Source organism: Eretmochelys imbricata, chromosome 6 (genome assembly GCF_965152235.1).
Source record: "Eretmochelys imbricata isolate rEreImb1 chromosome 6, rEreImb1.hap1, whole genome shotgun sequence".
Lineage (NCBI taxonomy): Eukaryota > Metazoa > Chordata > Testudines > Cheloniidae > Eretmochelys > Eretmochelys imbricata.
The window spans coordinates 90,505,459-90,526,881 of NC_135577.1; the positions used below are offsets into that span (position 1 = coordinate 90,505,459).

At 43.5% G+C, this 21,423-nt stretch overlaps 2 protein-coding genes across 7 annotated transcripts in view; both read right to left on the minus strand.

The window, feature by feature from the left end:
- Nucleotides 1–17,810, minus strand: part of MLH3 (mutL homolog 3) — a 38,211-nt gene extending 20,401 nt beyond the window's left edge. For 3 of the 5 annotated variants that reach the window (XM_077819144.1, XM_077819147.1, XM_077819148.1), the window contains exons 1-8: nt 17,543–17,810; nt 12,964–16,355; nt 7,330–7,428; nt 6,611–6,681; nt 5,565–5,669; nt 4,402–4,474; nt 3,426–3,497; nt 323–431 (exon numbers count right to left, since the gene is read on the minus strand). In XM_077819144.1, the coding sequence (XP_077675270.1) occupies nt 323–431; nt 3,426–3,497; nt 4,402–4,474; nt 5,565–5,669; nt 6,611–6,681; nt 7,330–7,428; nt 12,964–16,282 (3,848 nt within the window). In that variant the 5' untranslated portion in view covers nt 16,283–16,355; nt 17,543–17,810. The remainder of the gene's footprint in view (nt 1–322; nt 432–3,425; nt 3,498–4,401; nt 4,475–5,564; nt 5,670–6,610; nt 6,682–7,329; nt 7,429–12,963; nt 16,356–17,542) is intronic. The other 2 variants (XM_077819145.1, XM_077819146.1) reach the window with 2 other exon arrangements.
- A 944-nt stretch (nt 17,811–18,754) lies between these two features.
- Nucleotides 18,755–21,421, minus strand: ACYP1 (acylphosphatase 1). 2 transcript variants are annotated; one of them, XM_077819152.1, is made up of 3 exons: nt 21,336–21,421; nt 20,804–20,899; nt 18,755–19,817 (listed from the first exon to the last, which is right to left on the minus strand). In XM_077819152.1, the coding sequence occupies exons 2-3, from the start codon at nt 20,885–20,887 to the stop codon at nt 19,602–19,604; spliced, it is 300 nt and encodes a 99-aa protein (XP_077675278.1). In that variant the 5' UTR covers nt 20,888–20,899; nt 21,336–21,421; the 3' UTR covers nt 18,755–19,601. The 2 variants fall into 2 exon arrangements, with proteins under 2 accessions (XP_077675278.1, XP_077675277.1); XM_077819151.1 differs by lacking the exon at nt 21,336–21,421 and having other exon boundaries at nt 20,804–21,070.
- Nucleotides 21,422–21,423: the final 2 nt, after the last annotated feature.

Consider the following 21,423-nt stretch of genomic DNA (forward strand, 5'->3'; position numbering starts at 1 on the left):
AGAATTCCTGACAGTAGCCAATCCCCTATTCCAAAACATTTGAGAGACGATGTTCACTTCTTATTCCATGTAGTGATTTTGGTTTCTGACACCCAAGGGCAGAGAGACTCTTCTTTTCTAACAATTCATCATACAAACTTCCCATACCCCTCTATTCTCTTCTCCTCACACTATAGTTATTGGAACTCACTCAGTGTGCACCCAAAGAAGAATGAAAGCAACTCCAGCAATGGCTGTGGTATCTAAAACAGCACACAGAAATTACATTCTCCTATTCACTGGAATCCCACCCAAGATATTGGAGCCATCAACCATTACTAACCGTAAGAGTCTTCTCTGCTCCTCTGTTACCTCAATCTCCAGTGGGGGACAGATGGTGGAGGACAGCAATTTCTTCTTGCCAGATTCTTCACGCTGCTTCTCATAGGAATCTGTGGGTAGGAAAATTACAAATACTGTTCTTAAAATGAGTACTTGTGGCACCTTTGAGACTAACCAATTTATTTGAGCGTAAGCTTTCGTGAGCTACAGCTCACTTCATCGGATGCATTCAGTGGAAAGATTTATATACATAGAGAACATGAAACAATGGGTGTTACCATACACACTGTAACGAGAGTGATCACTTAAGGTGAGATATTACTAGCAGGAGAGCACGGTGGGGGGGGAAGTGGGGGGGAACCTTTTGCCACAAGTACTCCTTTTTTTTCTGCGAAGAAAAAGCTACTCTGAAACCTGTTCTTAAAATGTACATGCAGGCTTTATCCTCAATGGCCCTATGGCTTGGCATGTAGACCTTCGTGCTTGAATTAAGATGCGACCAAAGGACTCTTCCTTCTGGGACTCATGGGGCACAGCGATAGTCATGGAAAAGACAATCATTGTCTAGGGAGTATGATTAATTCCATACTTGGATCCCCCCTCAGTGTTAAAAAGGAGTTATCCTACATAGCAAAGGTTATTACAAGAGTTAGCTAACTCATGGAATGGCCACTTGAATTGAACTGAATTGAAACATCTAAAATAAGTGCATTGTGTCATGACCCTGCAGGTCTCAAACCTTGCTGGGTCTGCAGGTTTCCTGGTCAGTTGATGCCTCCCTGCTCTCACCCAGTGGCTTGTTACTAACCAACCCAGCAGAGAAATAATGAAGCCTGAAGTTACATCAGGAAGGTCTCCCTTCGGCTTTGACTGGAGGAACACCAGTACTTCTGATTGGCCAGGGCTTCTATGTAAATACAAAGAGAGGCACAGGAAGATGTTTGCACAACTGGGCTCTATGTGGCTGCTGTTTGGATGCCTCACCCAGCTTTATAGACTCTGATCTGTGTGATTACCAGTATCCTGACCTTGGCCTGAGTCCTGGTGATCCTAATAGTGCCTGATCTTGTCTGGATTAGTTCAACCTAGTGCCTGTCTGATGCCCCATAACCTAGGACAAGAACCTCCTGAACCAAGCTGCTAACCACTAGATACGGGCTACCTATGTCTGGGCCCTGACACACAGTCTCCATTTGAATACCATTCATTAGCCATTTCCCTCAATCCCAGAGGGGCTCTCAGTCTTTAGCTGTTTTCACCAGTAAGCCAAAAGGAGCAATGTTTCTTTCCTGGAATCCTGTTTGCAGGGACTGCATAGCCCTTTTTGATGAAAGAGAAGGCCAGTGATCTTTTAAGTGCTCAATGGATGGGCACTGTGTTTTACAGATCTATAACCAAAATCAGGCCGAGCAAGAGAAAAGACTTTTATTCCTCTGTATACAGTTTCAGGTGACTAAATGTGGTGAATTTTAGGTTTCTCTTCTGATCATTGTGTTTAGTTAAACAAACAAGAACAACCCATGCTCTTTATTCCATTATCCCATCCGTTAGTCCACACTGCTAAACCTCATAATCTTATTGACATTACCCCCATTTTCCTAATTTTATTCATCCTGCCTGTCTTGTTAGCCCCCCATTACACCAGACCTATTTAAATCTGAAAGCTCCTTGGGGCATGGATCATTCTATCTGTTTTGAAAGGCACCTAGTACTCCTTTGGGTGCCAGTACTACCAGATGCCTGTACGCCCAGTGATGAGCTGCCAAAATCTTAACAACTGGTTCCCTCCTCACCCCACGAGGGGGTTGTTACCCACCCCCGCCCTCCGGGACTCCTGCCCCATCCAACCCCCTGCATTCCTTGACGCCCCGCCCCCCAAGACCCCTGCCCCATCCACCCCCCTCCCCTGTCCCCTGACTGCCCCCAGAACCAGGCAGGAGGGTCTTGTGGGTCACCGTAGTGGGTGCCCACGCCACCCCTAAGAGCCAGAGGGACCTGCTGGGGGACGAGGTGGGGAGTCCCGGCAGTGCTTACCTGGGGCACCTCCTAGGAAGCATCCGGCAGGTCCCTCTGGCTCCTAGGGGTGGGGGAGTGTAGCTAGGGGGGGAGCAGGGCGGAGTGGCCACTCCCCCCACTGATCACATCAAAAGTGGCGCCTTAGGTGCCGACTCTGTGGGTGCTCCAGGGCTGGAGCACCCACAGGGAAAATTTGGTGAGTGCAGAGCACCCACTGGCAGCTCCCCGCCCAGCCCCAGCTCACCTCTGCTCCGCCTCCTCCCCTGAACGCACTGCCCCGCTCCGCTTCTCCGCGTTCCCCCCTTACCCTGGCTTCCCGCGAATCAGCTGTTTGGCAGGAAGCCTGGGAGGGCTGAGAAGTGGGCAGTGGCTTCCCGTTCAGGCCGAGGGTGGTGGAGGTGAGCTGGGGCGGGGAGCGGTTCCCCTGCGCACACGCCCCCCCCAGGTTACCTGCTGTGGCGCAGGCGGCCCTCCTTGCGCCCCCCCGCCCCAGCTCACCTCCGCCTCCCTGGGCCTGAGTGCGAAGCTGCTGCCTGCTTCTCAGCCTGCTCCGGCTTCCCACGCTAACAGCTGATTTGCGGGAAGCCCGGGGGGGGACGGGGACGGAGAAGCAGAGCAGGGCGGCGCGTTCAGGGGAAGAGGCGGACGCGGAGTGGAGGTCAGCTGGGGCTGGGGCAGGGAGCTGCTGGTGGGTGCTCTGCACCCACCAAATTTTCCCTTTGGGTGCTCCAGAGCTGGAGCACCCATGGAGTCAGCGCCTAAGGTGCCACTTTTGGCTGGTTAAATTTAGAAGCCCTTTTAGAACCGGTTGTCCCTCGCAGAACAACCAGTTCTAAAAGGGCTTCTAAATTTAACAACCGGTTCTAGTGAACTAGTGTGATCTGGATCCAGCTCACCACTGCCCATACAGGTCAATGACATGGGAAAGATGGAGGATCATACTGGATCCCTGGACCCCGCGAGGAAATTTATATTTAAAATAATTTTGTTAGCATGCTGTCTCATGGGGCCTTTTCTCCCTGGAGACTGTTCTCAGTTGCACTTTGCTAGGATGGTGAAGAGCTTTCTTTGGACATCTGAATCCTCACCTGCAATAAGTTGCTCCAAGCGGATACGCTCATGGGCTGCATGCTGATCCACCAACACCAGCAGATTTCCATCTAGAAGTGTAAGGGAGGAGGTTAACAACAGGCACCTTCATTTCAAACAACTGCACATGTTGGGAGAAGGAAGGAGCGTTGCCCATGTCTCACCAAGGTCAGATTTAGCAGCTGGGGATCAGTCTATTTAACAGAGCCAAGTTCAGGAGGAAGCTAGGTTAACAAAAAATAAAATAATGCAGAAATGAAATGTGAAGCTCCAGATGAGTCATTTAAACCTGGGGTGGCCAGAATGAAGTTCAAGGAGTTGTATGTATGATGATGTCACCAGCCAAATTCCTACTCCCTCTGTATTAAAGATGAGGTCAACTACAATCTGTTCAATTTTATTATGCAGATTAGATAAAAAACAAGAAGCTACTGGTTTGGAGAGCATTTTTGTATAGCTCAAGCTAGTTTCAATACAAAAGATGAAATGCATCCATTAACTGAAAATGAAGTCCAATACCTTTTGGTAATGTGAAATATAATGTGTTTATCTATAGCAGCACTAATCACCACAGCATCTAAGGAGCACCAGGAACAAAGTCCTTTAGCAATCTCCAAAACAGAGAGAGAGAAAAATCTAGGAAATTCCAAGTGAAGGCCAACACTCTCCTTAATTCATAATAACATGCCTTTTTCTCCTGTCTAGCAACAGCAGAAGATAAAGACACAGTCCTGGCATTTGCTTTTGGTTTCCTGGCTTTTGTCAGATCCAAGTTAGAGCCTTAATATTACTGAAACAGAGATTTTGCATTGTTATTTTGCATTTAGCATCACAGAACTATCAGACCAAAAGAATACATCCCTGAAAAAAATTACATCTTCTGAACATGTTTCAGAATGCCAGGACAGTGTCCTATCTGTACTGAAACTACATGAGGGCTAGCTCAACCTAATCAATACTAATGGGCATTCTTACCTGCATTTGCATTCACTTCACTCCTAGTGTTGATTAAACAAGCAATAAATTTATTGTCCACTTGGTGAAGAACCTGTAACATATTCAAAATGTTCATTATCCATTGGCAAAACCATTTTTAGAAGGGAAACATACAAAACTTTAGAAAGAAAAACTCCTCTCCCCACCAATAGTTAATATTGGAACCACTGGATGAGTTAAAGTGCAGTTCCACCTGAAAAAGTTAATGTAAAAATGAAACCCTCAGGTCTCTAGATCTCTTCCCCGGTGTTTCAGACAAACCTGTTGCCATTAGTGACAAATGTTTTACTCCCATTAGCCTTACAGAGGTAACAACTAAGAGAAAATGGACTGGATTCTAGTTCACCTTGTGCATCAATACTATCTTTTTACTAAGTCCCAACCACTTATACCTCTACAAAACCACATGAAGCAATGTGACTGCATGGATGTAAAGAATATTGTTTGGCCTGCAGAACTTGCATTAGATTAGATTTGAGAGAAGAAAAGAACCCAGATTGGCTCTCAGAGCCCAAAGGTAAAAGTGCAAGGTTGGCAGCATATTTATATTAATTTTAAAATGTATGAGCAAAACATTTGATACAGAAGCACTAAGATACAACTGGGTTTCATGTTTACTGTACCATTTTTAGAGTCACTTTTCAGAGCAGAACCACACTTTAAAATAAATGTAAAAATCCTTACATGAGCTTTGGGATTGCTATTGAAACTGCTCAGCTGAAGGTCAGAATTTCTTCAGCAAATCTCTTTTGAAAATGTATGTCAAAGAATCGGAATTAACCAAATAGCTACAACTACAACTGCCTATCAAAATGTTATGTAGTGAAGTGCCAACGATAGTGCTGTAAGTTACAAGGCAGTGATAGCAGGGCTATTTCTTGACTTGACTACCTTTAAACTCAAGAAAGTTGGGAACCACTCTGTAGGTAACTGTTTTCAATCATCTAAGAGATGGTTTTGAGATGCATATATCTGTTGGTGTCTCTCTCACAAACCAATTATGCTTTTCTTTGCAAATTAAAAGTATTATCTATTTAATTCCCTACGTCTTTTTCACCAAGCAGAAACATTGACAAATACTATTTGGCTAGTAGCAGTTGAAACATGGTGTTTACACAAAGCTGCTATCTGACTTATTATACCTGCATTGAATTAATCATCTCCTTGGTGAAACGATAGGGATATAAGATATTATGAATTTTCACAGCCAGACTTCCAGCCTGGCCACTGCTCACATCAACAGCAACCTGTGAAAAAGATCAATACAGATAATTTACAGGATGCAGACTTAACTACTGAGTTTAAAACCACAAAATCGAACTGCCAGCTTTGAATAAGGCTATTCTGGAAAGGGCTCCCTTTGTACTTAGTGCATTGGTTCCTCTAACAAGAAGAGAACTAGCTCAAAATACCATCTGGTAATCCCTCTGCTCCTCTCTCAGCACTTTCCCACACACTAAGAGCTATTTCATTAGACAATCTGACATTAGTTGTCAGCCGACATGTACACACTCAACCAGCTGAACATCCAGGAAGATGTATCATCTCAAAATGACTGTTACTACAGCAAATGTTCCAAATAATTGTTCCCCTTCAGAAACTCACCAGCAGGTGGTTTGCTCCTGCATCTCTATTGTACACAAGTGGAAATATTTGTATGCATACTGCACATCCTGACTGAAATTGTACACTTACTCACATTGATCAAAAAATTTCCCTGTGACTATAAAGGAAATCGCTCTAAAAGCTCCACAGATATAGGGTGCAACATTGTTTCTTCCTCACACATTATGGTCCTGCCAATGCTACAAACGTATTTAAATAACCCATATAATACATACAAGGGGGAGGGGAGTATTGCAAGGGACAGAATTTTATCCTAAGTCAAGTTGATTATTTTTGCATTGTAGACACAGCCCACAATAACACTTTGGTTTCCAAATAACACGAGGTACAGTATTCTTTAAGATCAGCTGTAATATCAATCACTTCCAATTTGCATAAACCCACAAAATGAACTCACATATAAACAATCTATAAAAATGTACCACAGACAAGCCCCTTGTTATATGTACAACAGAATAAATATACACAACAGTTATGGTATTTGCCATTTCAGTTAAAAAAATCAACATAACAGAAGATTGAAATGGCTCCCACTGAAACACTAGAACATAAAAATACCCACCTCTGGGCAGCGAGCAAATACAGGATTGTCCCACTCTGAAAACAAGGACTGGAGAGACTCCCCATCAGCATCTAGGAGAGAATTTGTGTATAACATGGGGATTAAGAAAGCCTAGGAGTGCCAATAGAAGATGTACTCAGATTGTTCATTCCCACCAACCTGGGACCCTTTAGCTCACAATGTCTGGGTTTCTTTTCTTCTCTTTTTTGAATGAAAGCGAGAAAAAGAGACAAGAGAATGCTCCCTCCTATTGTCAGATGGGAGTAGGACTCTGGGCAGCTTCTCTGACTACACTATGCACTACAGAACAACCCAACAAAATCTGGAAAGGAAAAGATGGATAAACTCAGCCGCCCACTCCCTCTAGACAAAGCCACATACCAAAACATTGATTTCATCCTTTCTTGGGAAAGAGTCCCAAGGACTAAACTAATTTCTACACTCAGACTGGAATGTGAGGACAGACAAGGGGATTAGATAATTGCTCTTTAAACTATTAGCATGATTTTACAGAGAACTGGGAACATCATCTTGTAAATATAAACACTCTCTAATAGACTTCAACCCTGCAGGATTTCTTTCCAATTCCACATATGAGATGACTCACAGAGTCCCATTGTTAACAGACCTTGAGTAAGTCTGGGTTCCTGTCAGGACATCTGGCAGAGTTCTTTGGTTTGTTTTTCACTGTACTCTATGTCCTGGCAAAATGACCCTACCTCTGAAATCCTGGCTTGCCAGAATCCTCTCTTCCCGAGGTCTAGGAAGGAAGGGTAGAACAAGCTCACTTCTAAAAGGATGGCACCTGCACTGAAACCCTAAACACACAACAAAAATTTACTGCTGCAAATTTAACGGACACAAAGTTTCAAACATCTCTAGAGCCCCGTTCTTCATATTTTTATTAACTAAATTATTATAGTGTGCTCAGTTCTGTACAAACAATGAAGATATTATTCCTGACCCATAGAACTAGAAGTCAGCAATGAAGAATAATAACACAGTGCTCTGAATGATCAGAAGCTAGTATAGGGAACTTCATTTAAAATAAATTAATGTAGGTACCTAATAACCTAACTTCTAATGTGACTGGGAGAATACTAGCTGGCTTGGCAGAAGAGGTGTGTTTTAATGAAGGATATGAGCGAAGACTGAAACATTGAACACAGAAAGAAGTATATTTGTAATACAACACATTTCTGTGCAAAATGAAGTGAATACTAAACACACACAGTGCATGGTTATATTGTGTCCTTTATATGAAATATATGTAAATATTTTTACAAAGAGAAACTGATAGACACAGAGATGCAGGCCAGATTTTTAAAGGTATTTAGGTACTGAAAGATGCAGATAGGTGCCTAGTGGGATTTTCAAAACCACCAGATGCCTAACTACCACTGATTTGCATCTTTAAGCAACTAACTACTAGGGCTGTCAAGTGATTAAAAAAATTAATCACTATTAATTGCATGATTCAAAAACTTAATCGCGATTAATCACGTGATCAATCACACCATTAAACAATAATAGAATACCATTTATTTAAATATTTTTGGATGGTTCTACATTTTCAAATACATTGATTTCAATTACAACACAGAATACAAAGTGTACAGTGCTCACTTAATATTTATTTTTGATTACAAGTGTTTGCACTATGTACAAACAAAAGCAATAGTATTTTTCAATTAATCTAATACAAGTACTGTAGTGCAATCTCTCTATCAAAGTTGAACTTACAAATGTAGAATTATGTACAAAATAAACTACATTCAAAAATAAAACAATGTAAAATTTTAGTGCCTGCAAGTCCACTCAGTCCTACTTCTTGTTCAGCCAATCACTCAGACAAACAAGTTTGTTTACATTTGCAGAAGATAATGCTGCCCGCTTCTTGTTTATATCACCTGAAAGTGAGAACAGGCGTTCTCATGGCACTGTCGCAGCTGGCATCGCAAGATATTTATGCCCCAGATGTGCTAAAGATTCATATGTCCCTTCATGTTTCAACCACCCTTCCAGGGCACATACGTCCATGCTGATGACGGGTTCTACTTGATAATAACCCAAAGCAGTGTGGACCGATGCATGTTCATTTTCATTACCTGAGTCAGATGCCACGAGCAGAAGGTTGATTTTCTTTTTTGGTGGTTCAGGTTCTGTAGTTTCTGTATTGGAGTGTTGCTCTTTTAAGACTTCTGAAAGCATGCTCCACAACCCATCCCGATTAGATTTTGGAAGGCACTTCAGATTCTTAAATCTTGGGTCGAGTGCTGTAGCAATCTTTAGAAATCTCACATTGGTACCTTCTTTGCATTTTGTGAAATCTGCAGTGAAAGTGCTCTTAAAATGAACCACATGTGCTGAGGCATTATCTGAGATGGCTATTACATGAAATAGATGGCAGAATGCAGGTAAAAGAGGGGGGACATAAAAACAGGGGACATACAATTCTCCCCCAAGGAGTTCAGTCACAAATTTAGTTAACGCATTTTTATTTGTGGAAGCATGTCCTCTGGAATGGTGGCCGAAGCACAAAGGGGCAAATGAATATTTAGCATATCTGGTATGCAAATACCTTGCAATGCCAGCTACAAAAGTAAGAGTATTGCCAGCAGATCGAGAAAAGTGATTATTCCCCTCTATTTCGTACTGGTGAGGCCACATCTGGATTATTGCGTCCAGTTTTGGGCCCCTCACTACAGAAAGAATGTGGACAAATTGGAGAGAGTTCAGCAGAGGGCAACAAAAATGATTAGGGGGCTGGGTCACATGACTTCTGAGGAGAGGCTGAGGGAACTGGGCTTATTTAGTCTGTAAAAGAGAAGAGCGAGGGGGGATTTGATAGTAGCCTTCAACTACCTGGAGCAGGGTTCCAAAGAGTATGGAGCTAGGCTGTTCTCAGTGTTGGCAGATGACAGAACAAGGAGCAATGGTCTCAAGTTGCAGTGGGAAGGCCTAGGTTAGATATTTGGAAAAACTATTTCACTGGGAGGGTGGTGAGGCACTGGAATGGGTTACCTAGGGAGGTGGTGGAACCTTCATCCTTAGAGGTTTTTAAGGCCCGGCTTGGCAAAGTCCTGGCTGGGATGATTTAGTTAAGGTTGGTCCTGCTTTGAGCAGGGGATTGGACTAGATGAACTCCTGAGGTCTCTTCCAACCCTAATTTTCTATGATTCTAAGAAGACGGAAGCATTATGTCCTGTAAATGTAAACAAACTTGTTTATCTTAGCGATTGGCTGAACAAGGAGGATTGAGTGGACTTGTACTCTCTGAAGTTTTACGCTATTTTGTTTTTGTACACTTTTTTATTTCAGTTAAAACACTGAATACAACAAATATGAAAATGTAAAAAACCATCCAAAATATTTAATAAATTTCAATTGGTATTCTATTGTTTAATAGTGCGATTAACATTGTGATTAATCATGACTAATTTTTTTGAGTTAATCCCGTGAGTTAACTGTGATTAATTGACAGCCCTACTAAATACCTTCAAAAATCTGACCCATAGTGTATATGCTTCTCAAGCTGGGCTCTTATAAGATCTCACAAATTAAATTAGGCCTGATTAGTACTTAAGGGAATATTCTGGGGCTGCAAAAAGAAGTGCTGGTGATTTAATAGGTGGGGCTCTTCCATCCACATCCGTGCTGAACCAATAACCCAGCATGGTGTCTAATGTTCAGAGATGAGACAAACAAAGTTCTTGAGCACTTATGATTATTATTTTTCATAAGACATGGGGTTGTCTTGGATAAATAATTTGAATTCCCGCTGTGGTTTCAACTGGATACAGGATTCTCCTTCACGTTCGATCCTAAATTGCTCTATACTGTTGCTGCTAATGCTGTGCTGCTGCATTCCCCTGTCCCATTTAGGGAAGGCTGCACTTCCGTGTTGGATGAAGAGATTCCTCTAAGTCAGTTTGCAGAGCACTTTGGGATCCTTCTAGATAGAAGATACATTTATGTAGTATAAATCATCATCATTTACAGAGAGACTATGCTTGAAGGAGTTGGGTATAGTGCTTCTCATATATGCAGAAAGGAGAAAAACAAAGTGATGGAGCAAAGGAAAATGTGGACTGCACAAAAGTGCCTACATGCAGCTGAACTGGAAAACGTGGACTGCACACAAGTGCATACATGAAGCTGAAACAGAAATGTAGATACGATTTAGAATTAGGCTAAAGCAGAGCACTACATGTTTCAAACTCTGAACACTCTTTGTGTTCTTTAACTTCATTTATTCCATCACATCTGTGGTCTCTGCAGGGTCCACATCTTGACCAATCTCATACCATCAGACTATTGAATGACTTTCCATAGATGTGAGACTGATGAACAGTAACTAGTTTATGCTCTTTAGTGAGAGTAATAGAGGTTTTCAAACCCTGGTGTGGTTTGCCTCCTCTTTGGCCCTGGCTACGTACATAAGTGCTGTGTTAGGGAGGGGTGGTGTACCCTGTACTTGCATAGACATTAAAGCAATGAATACTTTTAGGATGGCTGACACTACTGGAGCCTCTCAAAGGCAGAGCTCATTAAGAGTATGTTGCTGCTTTAATCAACAAGGATTATTTCCAAAACTACCACAACTGAAATGGGTTATTCTGAAAGAACAGAAAGGGCCACAGTAAAGCCTGCCAGGTCCCAAAATACCCATTCCCTACCCTACATTCAGGCGTGCCAGCACTGACAATCTACGGCCACTCATCTTAATACTTAGTTTACTAATAAGGAACTGTCTTGCATGGTGGAAAAATACAAGTCAGAGAGGCCACATGAGGGATCAGGGTTAGACCGCCAATCTGTTTCAACCCATCCAGGAATGTTTCAGTCAGTATACTACAATCCCGCTCTGCTATCAGGATTATTACGAAAAGTAACCCAAATCTCCAGGAAATGGAAGGAACATGGGCTAATGAGCAACTGATAGATATCAGAACAGACCCTCAAAACACCATGGCACCAGAAGAACCAAGTACAAGGCAGACTCCTGTTGTCAAAAGAAAGACTCGCATTTGCTCCAATATCAAATAACCTGAAAGAAATACATAAGACTTTGTATAAAATGAAGGTGTGAAATAACTACCTTCCCAAATGAACAGGAAAATACCCTAGTTCCCAAGGAAGCTAGTAAAAAAAAGTTGATTTTTATATATGATTATATAGACTTTAAGGCAGTGTAACAGAATGTTAAATACATAAGCAAGTTACAATATTCATGTTTAATTTTGCTCTCTCAACTAAACTAAACAAAACAGATGTTACAATAGCTTCCCGGTAGGAGATATTATAGTATGTTAATGTATATGGTGATGTTTAGGAACTTAGAGAACTCTACCTTCAGGAAGTGCTTGATAGATGTGCGTATGATATATGTGGATAAAGGTATAAAGCTTGAACATTGCACTGTCTTGGCTTTCTCACTCTACTTATGCTTGAATACTGAACATGAACTTACTCTATTGGCTATGAAATCATAAGTTGGTATCATGAGGTTCCAATCACAGAGACTGGTTTATTAATCCAGACAACATGTTATGTGCATTATCAGGCTAGGTCCCAGAATCACTCTGTGTCGTTTCAAAATAGCACTCAGAAGCACCTCTGCCCTAAGAGAGCTTGATAGTTACTGTTGCAAGAAACTGCCCCTTTTGCTCAGCACAAGGTTCTGATAGAATTCATGGTAAGACATGCTTCTAATCGGAAATTAACTGAGGAATGTATTTGAAAATAAAAATTGAAATTAAAATTTTGAATTTTTGGAGCTCCTACTGGCAACAACCATCTTACAGAAACAATGTAATTTTTGATTCCAGCAGTACTAGAGAACTTGTTTTCATACTGTAGATATTTAGTATTTATCTTTTGATGTAAATCCAGTAAAAGAGTTGAACAAAACCTGATTTTTACAGCTTGATATTGGTCTCTTGTATTGATGGTATCAAAATGTCCTTAGGAACATGACTGCCCAAGGCAGGAGGTTCATAAATGCCATGATTATCCAGTACCCTTACTTTCAAATATGTCTCTCACTTTATACATGACAAAATGGGTCATGATCATGAGAATTCTCAGAGCATGATGAAGGGTGACACCGGGTGGTTATCTGCTAGCAGTATGCTATTTTCATACCTTTTTCAAAATGTGAATCTACTGTACTATTTCCATATTGCCATCAACATTTTCCTGTTTTCTACAGAACTAATTCATGTGACACAATAGTTATTTCAGTGTGGAAATTGCAGGCATTGCCATAAAGAGCGTTTTACACTGCTAGGAGGACCCAAACTATCTGCATCACTCTTTCCTTGCAACAAAATTAAACATCCTGTACTTACCACTCTGTAAGACAACATTCACAGCCATTGTAGTTATATCTTTAGTACAAGCAGCCTGAAGTTCTTCAGTTGGAGGAGTACTGTAGGTGCTTAGTCCAGTCATTTTATTGACGTATACCATCTTACCCAGTGAAACATCAAAGTGTTGCATCCAGACAGAACACAATATTGATTCCTCATTTTTAGACTGAACTGCATTTTTGACATCTCCAAGTACTTCCAAACTACTTGAAAAAGTTACACTGGAAAGCTCAGTGGCTTCTGAAGTCTGCTTTGAAGATACAGCCACAATCTTTCCATCTTTACAGATGTCTTCAGAATAACACTTTTCACTTTGTAATGCCAAACCACTGCTTGTGGTGGCCATGTACTCCCCATCTGTGTTGATGAGCAGTGACTGGTTCAGAGCATTTTCCATGGTCCCTCCTCTTGTACTATACATTTTGGAGGGAGCATCCTGCTCATCAGAGGCAGACGCAAGGATGCAATCGTCTATCCCTGCTTCTTGCGAGGTGCTTTGGCACATTTGATAAGAGCTCTGCAAAAAATCATCAGTTTGAGACAAAAGATGCAATGTGTCACCTTTTCTGCTTGAATCTGTTTGGAATTGTTCATCAACTTGTCCCACAACTTCTGTAGCTAAAACTTCCTTGTGGTCACCCTTCATTCTGGACAGTTTAGAAGCTAGTGATCCCAGTAATCTACTGCTGCTTAGGTCTTTTCTTCTTATTTGAGAGTAGTCAGTCAATGTCATAGGACTCTCTCTCACGCAAGGAGCTTTTCTGTCTAACAAAGTTTCTTTCCCACAGAACTGAGACCTCTCCAAGGAAAGGAGGCAACCAGCTTGGCAACTATTATTACAATCAGCATGTTCCAGAACTTGAGTTTCACAAATGTTAACACATTCAAAATTGTTATTCTGATTCTTCAAGCTGTCAAGATCAGCTAGAGAACCAAGAACATCTGGAGGTTCAAATTCACTCCTCTTCTCTGGAATAGATACTGATGGAACACTCCTGACCTTCCCATAATGTCTCCTGAATCGCTCTAAAGACCCCAACTGTATGGACAAACTCAGCTTCTTATAGGCTTGAGTTCTGGGCGTAACAGATAGCTCAACCATTTGCCTTCTGTTGCTTGGATTATTTTCATTATGAGGAAAACTCAAGGAAGTGACGGGAAGCAACTCTCTAATGTGTGATGTTACACACTCCCTTCTACCTCGTGCAGTAATGGAAGCTACCTCCTCATTCTTCTGGCCTGATACAGTCTCATTTTCTAACCACTCATATGCATATGCTCTGCATACTTCTCTATTGGGTAGTGTAGTATACTCTTTATTTAAAATACTAGAAATATCCTGAACATTTAGACTCTGAACTGAAAAGCTCATCTTGTTTCCAAATATGTCCTTGGCACTTACAGGACCAGGTTTAGAATGCATGTTTAATGAGCAATTCATTTCAGTTTGTTCACGCGGTGGCTGATTTTGCATCACATGAGTTATAAGGCCTGTGGAACACAACTTCAGTGGTACAGATCTAACAACCTTTCCTCCACCATCATTATTTGGCCCTTTATTTTTTCTACTGTCTTCTTTCATCACATCAGACATTCCCATCAATACTCTCCCCCAAAGAAGTTCTGGTCCATCAGCTGTATCTTCAACTCTCTCATGCTGCCCCTGAGTGACACCATTTCCAAAGGCAATGTTGATGCTGCTTTTCTGAGCTGTGCTGTCCTCCTGTGTTTTTGCATCTTCCACACAATTCTCAGTACAATGTGGCATTTTAGCATAACTGTCTATTTCTACTCTTTCTGACCTGGACTCCCCATAGAGATTTTCTGAAGACTTGCGGCTCACAAACACCATTTTGGGATTGCTGAACTCTTTTGGCGCTTGTTCTGAGATATCTGATTCTGAGAAATCAGAATTGGTGCCTTCTTTGTTGAGCAGAGGACTCGCTGCGTCAGCTGGTTCAGCAATGATCAGACCTGGGGAGACTTCCTTTTCTCCAGCATTACCATTTGAACCTATGAGATCTGAAGACTTTTCCTGAATAGTCACTTTTCTTTTGACAGCTTTTGATTGCAAATTAAAAGTTTCATAGGAATCTACAATATCATCACATGTTTTCTTAAAATTGTCTTGTATGCTCTTTACTTCAGAGAGTGCAGTATGCAGAGTTCCAGTCCTGTACAAACTAAAGCCATTGTCTTCATTAAATTCTTTTATGTCTTCACCAGACAGTTCAACAAATAAGTGTTCTTGTTTTAAAAATGTTTTCACTCCTTCCTCAATGCAAGCTAAAAGAGCATCCCAATTGCGGAATTCTATCAGAGTTTTTGCAGGTTCCAGACACACATCATATTCACAGTAAGGACACTTCACATTGATAACAAAGATTCCATAGAGCTCTGGGCCACGATGCCGAACAGGACTTGAACTCATTTGTCTGTTGGCAGGGCCACCTTTTGCCTTGCAAATTACACTTTCTTTCCTTAATAAAAAGTCCATGAGTTTATGCAATCTTGTTTTTAAAACCAGTCTATTATTCACAAACAAAAACTGCATATTTTTATTGTAATGCCCTTCAGAACTGATATAGCCACTTAACTCAAACTCCCCAGATGTATAATTTATTTTTCGTAATTTCTGTGTTCTTCCCAGTCCATAAATCTGACAAAAACGGGAACACATATCTTTTGTCTTTGGTAGATGAAGCATCATAGAACAGGAAGCATCATTTCTTAAGGAAAATGAAATGGAAGGATGTATGAGAGAAAGAGCCTCTATCTTCTGCCTCACCCTCTCAAATTCCAGCATGGGATCCATGCACTTTTTCCTCACTGGTAACTGGTGGAACAGGTTATACACAGTCACTGTTGTTCCACCACTTGGTCTAGTCAATTCAGCCTCACAGACTTCCAGTGCTTTCCCATTCTGAAACAGTTTCATAAAGGTTTTCACTGTATTGTTGGTCTTGGATGAAATTTCCACTATGCTGGCCATATTTGCTATGCTGGCCACAGCTTCCCCTCGGAAACCATAGAACTTCAGATTCTCTAAATCCTCCACTGAATTGCACTTACTAGTGAAATATCGATTACCCACTTTATTTAGGTCCTCTCTCCCCATCCCAGAGCCATTGTCCACCACTTGGACCTTGAAAGTTTCCAAATCCACGCGTATGGCCACGCATGTTGCTTTAGCATCAATGCTATTGAGGACAAGCTCTTCAACACACTGGGCCAGTGAGTTGATGGCCACTCCAGAGCGTAACCTGGTGCGTACATCTTCCACCAAAAATTTGATCATGGCAAAAGCAGAAAGATGAGAAACCCAAGAAATTTCAGGAATATCATTCCTCTTCCTTCTTTGAAATAGACCCCTGTAAAAAAAAAATAAAGGGACAAAGAGTAAAAGCTCAGAGTTTGAAAATCTCTTACATTTACTGGATAAAAAGTTACCATTTTAAAAAGTTTATTTTGCTTCCATGAATGCCTTAATTTTTTCCTGGTATTCAGAGCGTTTTTCTGTGCTCACTTTCCCGCCCTGGCTATGACCAGGCATCAGCCAGTGCCCTAGGCATGAAAGTGCAACAATAAAAAATAAAAAGTGCCCCCATTTTCATGATCCTTATTAACACTATACTCCTTTCCCTACTCCCATACTTCCTAAAAGAAAATCCAACACACAAACCAAAACCAAGCTATCAATGACCTGCACGGGGAAAGCACCAGTTGCCAGTAACTTCAGCAATAGGTACTCAATGCCACCAAAAGCGAGGCTCAGAGCCCTCTTCACATCTTGTCATCCAATAAACTTATTTTGCTGTTTGCTTTCAAGTGGACTCCGGATGTCCATCCTCCCCATGGCCAGGCAGCATCTATCCTTGGAAACACTCCAACATGCATCCAGCTGGGAAGATGCAGTTCCCATAAAACCCCACTGGCACATGGGCTGGCTCAAAGGTGGTGGTGGGGGGGGTCTAATAAATTAAGCTTTTCTTTCTATTATGATTATTTTATACCACATTGATTCATTCATCACCTGTGGTGTTTAGCAGGATGTACACTTTTCCCTTGAATCTCACATCTACAGGTTAGAGAGAAGGGGATTGGGGAAGCATAGCTCCCTCTCCTGAGCTAAAAGCAGAGGGAAGCCCCTCTCCTTTCTCTTCCTTGAGGAGCAGCATTCCCGCTTAGCTCCCTTCCTCTTTGGCGGGTACAGCAAGTGCTCCCCTTCCTATTTCAATCCACTTCAATCATGGCCCAAATCCCAGGATTTAGCCTAGTCACAGGCGTCAGTGCAATCAGTTAGGCCCTGTCCACGCTACAGGCTATGACCCAACTGGCTTTTTGGTTTGGGCAGGCCTAGGTCACTTGCCCCAGCACCTGCAACAGGTCCACACTGAGACCAAGGTGCCACGCAGGTGCCCGTGTGACGCACGTTACAGCTATGGCTCTCTGCTGGGAGAGTTTGGTGCCCAGTTTCGCTAGGGCACTGCCCCGAATGCCAGGCAGGAAAGGAAGGGAAACAGTTCAGCCACCCCAGGGATGAAGTCTAGCAACTTACAAGCGACAGTTCCCCTGCCGCAGCAGCGTGAGGGACCTGTGCTGGCCCGGCCCTTGCCAATGCCAAACAGGGGCCTCCCAACCCCTCCGCCACCATACCAGCTCAGAGAGGCAGCTGCATTTTGGTGACTAAATTAAAATGTCCCCGCACAGTCCCACAGAACCCGTTGAGGGGGGTGGGGCCTCCTCCACACCAAAAGCCGGGGCGCGAGACAAACCAACCGCCCGCCGCAGCTCTTCGGCTCGCAAGGTAGCCGTCCCAGACCCAGTTTGAGGGAAGAAAGGCGGGGAGAGAAAACCCTTATGGCACATGCGCAGTGAAGATATGTGGAGCCGCGGGAAGAACAATGACAGGCCGGAGGTGACTACAATTCCCAACATACATTGCAACATGATTCAGTGCATGCTGGGAGTTGTAGTCTTTCTTGAGGGTGGCCCCTTCTGTCTTATTTTGTCAATTGATTACCGCCCACTGGCTCCGTCCTCTGTGGTGGGCAAACGCACCATATTGTCAGTTTTGTTCAGTGGGGCATGGCCAAGGTGTGTGCCCAAGGCTGCCCACTTTGATTCCCCTACCATCCCCTGAACAGTCTCATGAATGCAGCAGCAGTGCCTCTGGGAAAGCTGAGCAGACACAGACAAGGGAAGGGGTAGCATGGGAAATTAGGTTGGGGTTAAAATGGGATGGTGACTGATGCCATATAAATATCTAGTAAGCAGACAGGATGTTCCCTTGAGGGTGCAGATGGGTTGGAGGTCACTAGCCATATAGGGCCAGAAGCACATTCCTCCTACATTCCCCATTCACTTCTCCTTCCTCTCCCTATGTTAACACTGACTGGAGGCCCAACTGCCTCTATGCTGGCGTGCCTCACATGGTAGTGTATTAAAATCTCGGTGAGCGGCAGCATACAGGGTCTACCACACAGCAATCTGGGCTCACACAAAGAAGTAGTGGGCAGGCTAAGTTTACTGCAAATGGGACAAAAAAATCTTAGGTTTCAGCGTAACTGAATGAAGTAATAATAATGGCATACCATGATTGCACAGGGATGCATGCCAAATAATAACAATATGGTAACCCAAAAAGCTGGTCCTATTTCAAACCCATTATGGCAGCTCCACCTGTGAAAGGAGTTGGTAGGTCTACCTGCTTATAGCCAAGTACCCACATGACAAAACCACCACTACTACAATTGGTTTTAATCAACCACTTTATTGGCAGTCTCAATATAGAGCCTAAAGACTGAATTGGCTACACAGACTGAATTCTCCTCTCCCTCCTAGGGAATTAGCAGCAAGCCATGCTGTGCTACTACTCTACCAATCTGAGGGGACAGAGAAGACTTCAAGTTCTAGGGCTTTTGGTCTTACACCAGCCCTATTATATTCATTCATAAATTTTGAAAAACATCACAAGCAGCAGCAGCAATATCCCTTGCAGGTGGTGTTGTTGCAGTACCACTAAAAGCTTTCCCCCAGCTTGGCCAACTATCACCCAAAAACATCAATGATGCTGGTGTGAAGTACACACAAGGCACCCAAAAGAACAGAAACTGCCAACTACAAGTCATTGCTGGATGGAAGATAAAACAGATGTTTCTGAGAACTGGAAATTTAAAAAATAAAGAGAGGCAAATGATTCTTTAATAGTATTTAGTATTAGAAGAAGCCAAAATTCCATGGTTCTGCCCTCTAAGGCATCAATTCCAAGGCTGGTTATGTGACTTCTGTGAAGTAGATGGGATACTATACTGACTGTGTGTTCTCTAAAATGCAAAATGAGTTTGAATGGTTACAAATAAATTCAGATATGAGAGGATGGGTTTCCAAACAATCCCTTTATTAAAGGCAGTCTCACCCTCTAGTCTGCCTGTTTTCCTGCCCATGGGATTCAGGAAGGTTCAGGGTTAAATAGTATAACAAACAGACAATAAATTAGAAGAGTAACAAGATAAAACTAAGGGCTCTCTGTATTTGGACACTATCTGACTGAACAAGTAAAGGTTGGTGGGGAAGTTTTTGAGAGCTCAACTCCCTTCTCAGTGCTTTCTGTCTAGTTATTTCACAATACTGAAGTTCCTGTACTCCAGTGCAACAATCTTCTTCTCATTGCGGAATTCTGCTCGGTCGATGTGGGATTTGGGGCTTCCTGTCTTCCTGAGCCATTCCTGCAGCTGCCGTACCTTGACACTGGGACCTTGGATTTGTCCTTGCACAGTGCCGTCTTCGGTGTTTTGGACCCAGCCAACCACCCCCAGCTTCTTACCCTCAGCCTAGAAAGGAAATGGGAGATGAAGATGGGATTAATCTGAATTGAAGGCAGACCACAAACTGACATCTTTTTATAGGAATCAGTCCCCAGGGAGGACCATGGGAAAGCCATTGATAAGAGAGATCTCATGGAATAGCCAGACAGAATGTATTTTGGGATTAATCCAGTTATCCATTGTAACACCTTTACATTGAAAACAGCTCCTGCAATACATCCCTTGAGCTACCCTTAGGGAATACAATCCAGGTGTCACTGGCAACAGGCAGTGTCAAGAGATTCCAAACAAAACACAGCTGTGGCTATAAAAGCCATGATGCTAGTGACTCAGTCTCAGCTGAATTACTTACAAATGACCCAGCAGCCTCACAAAAGCCTCTGGGACCTTTGATGGAAAGAGTCTGTGATGGAGACCATTTGGAGATCACAACAGAATGTTGGCTGACCAGGAAGAGGGTAAGGTGACTCCCCAGGCTGGGAGGTTCCAAAAGGAAAAGACTGGCCTTGAATGTTAATGTTTTTCATTAAAGTACAAAATTTAACTCAGATTTTGTTCTCTAGGAGGGTCAGCAATAGCTAGACCACTCCAGTCCCAAGACAATACTCTTACTCTAGCAGCTGGAATTTAATGGACTGTACTTATTTAGTGTGACAAGTCCTCAGCAAGTCACAACCCAACATCTGGACCACCCCACTCCTCTCCCCCCAAAAATGATGGATCCAGAAGGCAAGACTGGTGACTCCTGCAGCTACCCCAAAAGGAGAAAACATAGAAGAGCAGTAGGGGGAAATATAAGCAGCTACAGGGCAGACAGGGCCAATGCCAACTTGGGAAAGGCAGCTCAGGCCCAGCTTGTGCCGAGATTCAAATGCAGATGCCAGTTCAGTACAGCCTGCGCCCAATGGTGCCTAGATCAAGGTGCCTGAGCAGCCCCATCCTGGCTGAGCTGCCAGCCTCGCCCTCTGCTCCAACATTTGCAGCAGACACACCTGGGTGTGCTTGCGGAAGAACACTCCTTGGACCTTCCCAAAGACTTCATAGTCCACAGAGATGAGGCTGTCGCCCTCAGCCATAGTGACGCAGGCCTGGTACAAAAACAAAGCGGCGACTATTAGCAGAGATCCAGGGGGATGCCGCTGCCGCCCTCCCCACCCACGCGGGCAAGACGGGCTTCCCGCAGGGCCCCACTGCGGCTGCATTACGAGGCTTGGGAGAGAGGGAGTGACCGGAGGGTGGGGGAGAGACAGGCGGGCCGGAACCGCGCCTTATTTGGAGCTTAAAGTCCCAGGACCCATGCCCAAGGAGGAGCCACTGAGCAGCCACTCGGCGCTCCCAGCAGGCAGGTAGAGCTGCCCCCGGCTCCCCGCCGTGCCCTGGGGGCGGGGTCACGCCTCCACCAGCCCCCCCAGCCAGGCGTCCCGGCTCCGCCCACGACCTGTCCCCATCCGCAACTTCACGAATAAAGCAGCAGGGCTGGGAGACGGGTCTGAGCCCTTCGGGCGCGGGTCCCGCTGGACTCACCCGCCGGGGACCCGCCGCCAGAGCGAGAACTAGCACCGCCCAACCGCTGTGGCGCGCGCCAGCTTTTGCCGCCGTCGGGTCATAGAGC

What these genes read in the sequence shown, in the direction of transcription:
- ACYP1 (XM_077819151.1), bottom strand. Translation starts at nt 21,013, where the DNA reads ATGCAGCCGCAGTGGGGCCCTGCGGGAAGCCCGTCTTGCCCGCGTGGG. An exon ending in TCTTCCGCAAGCACACCCAG is followed by an intron (nt 19,818 to 20,803) that starts GTGTGTCTGCTG and finishes TTTCCTTTCTAG; the next exon opens with GCTGAGGGTAAGAAGCTGGG.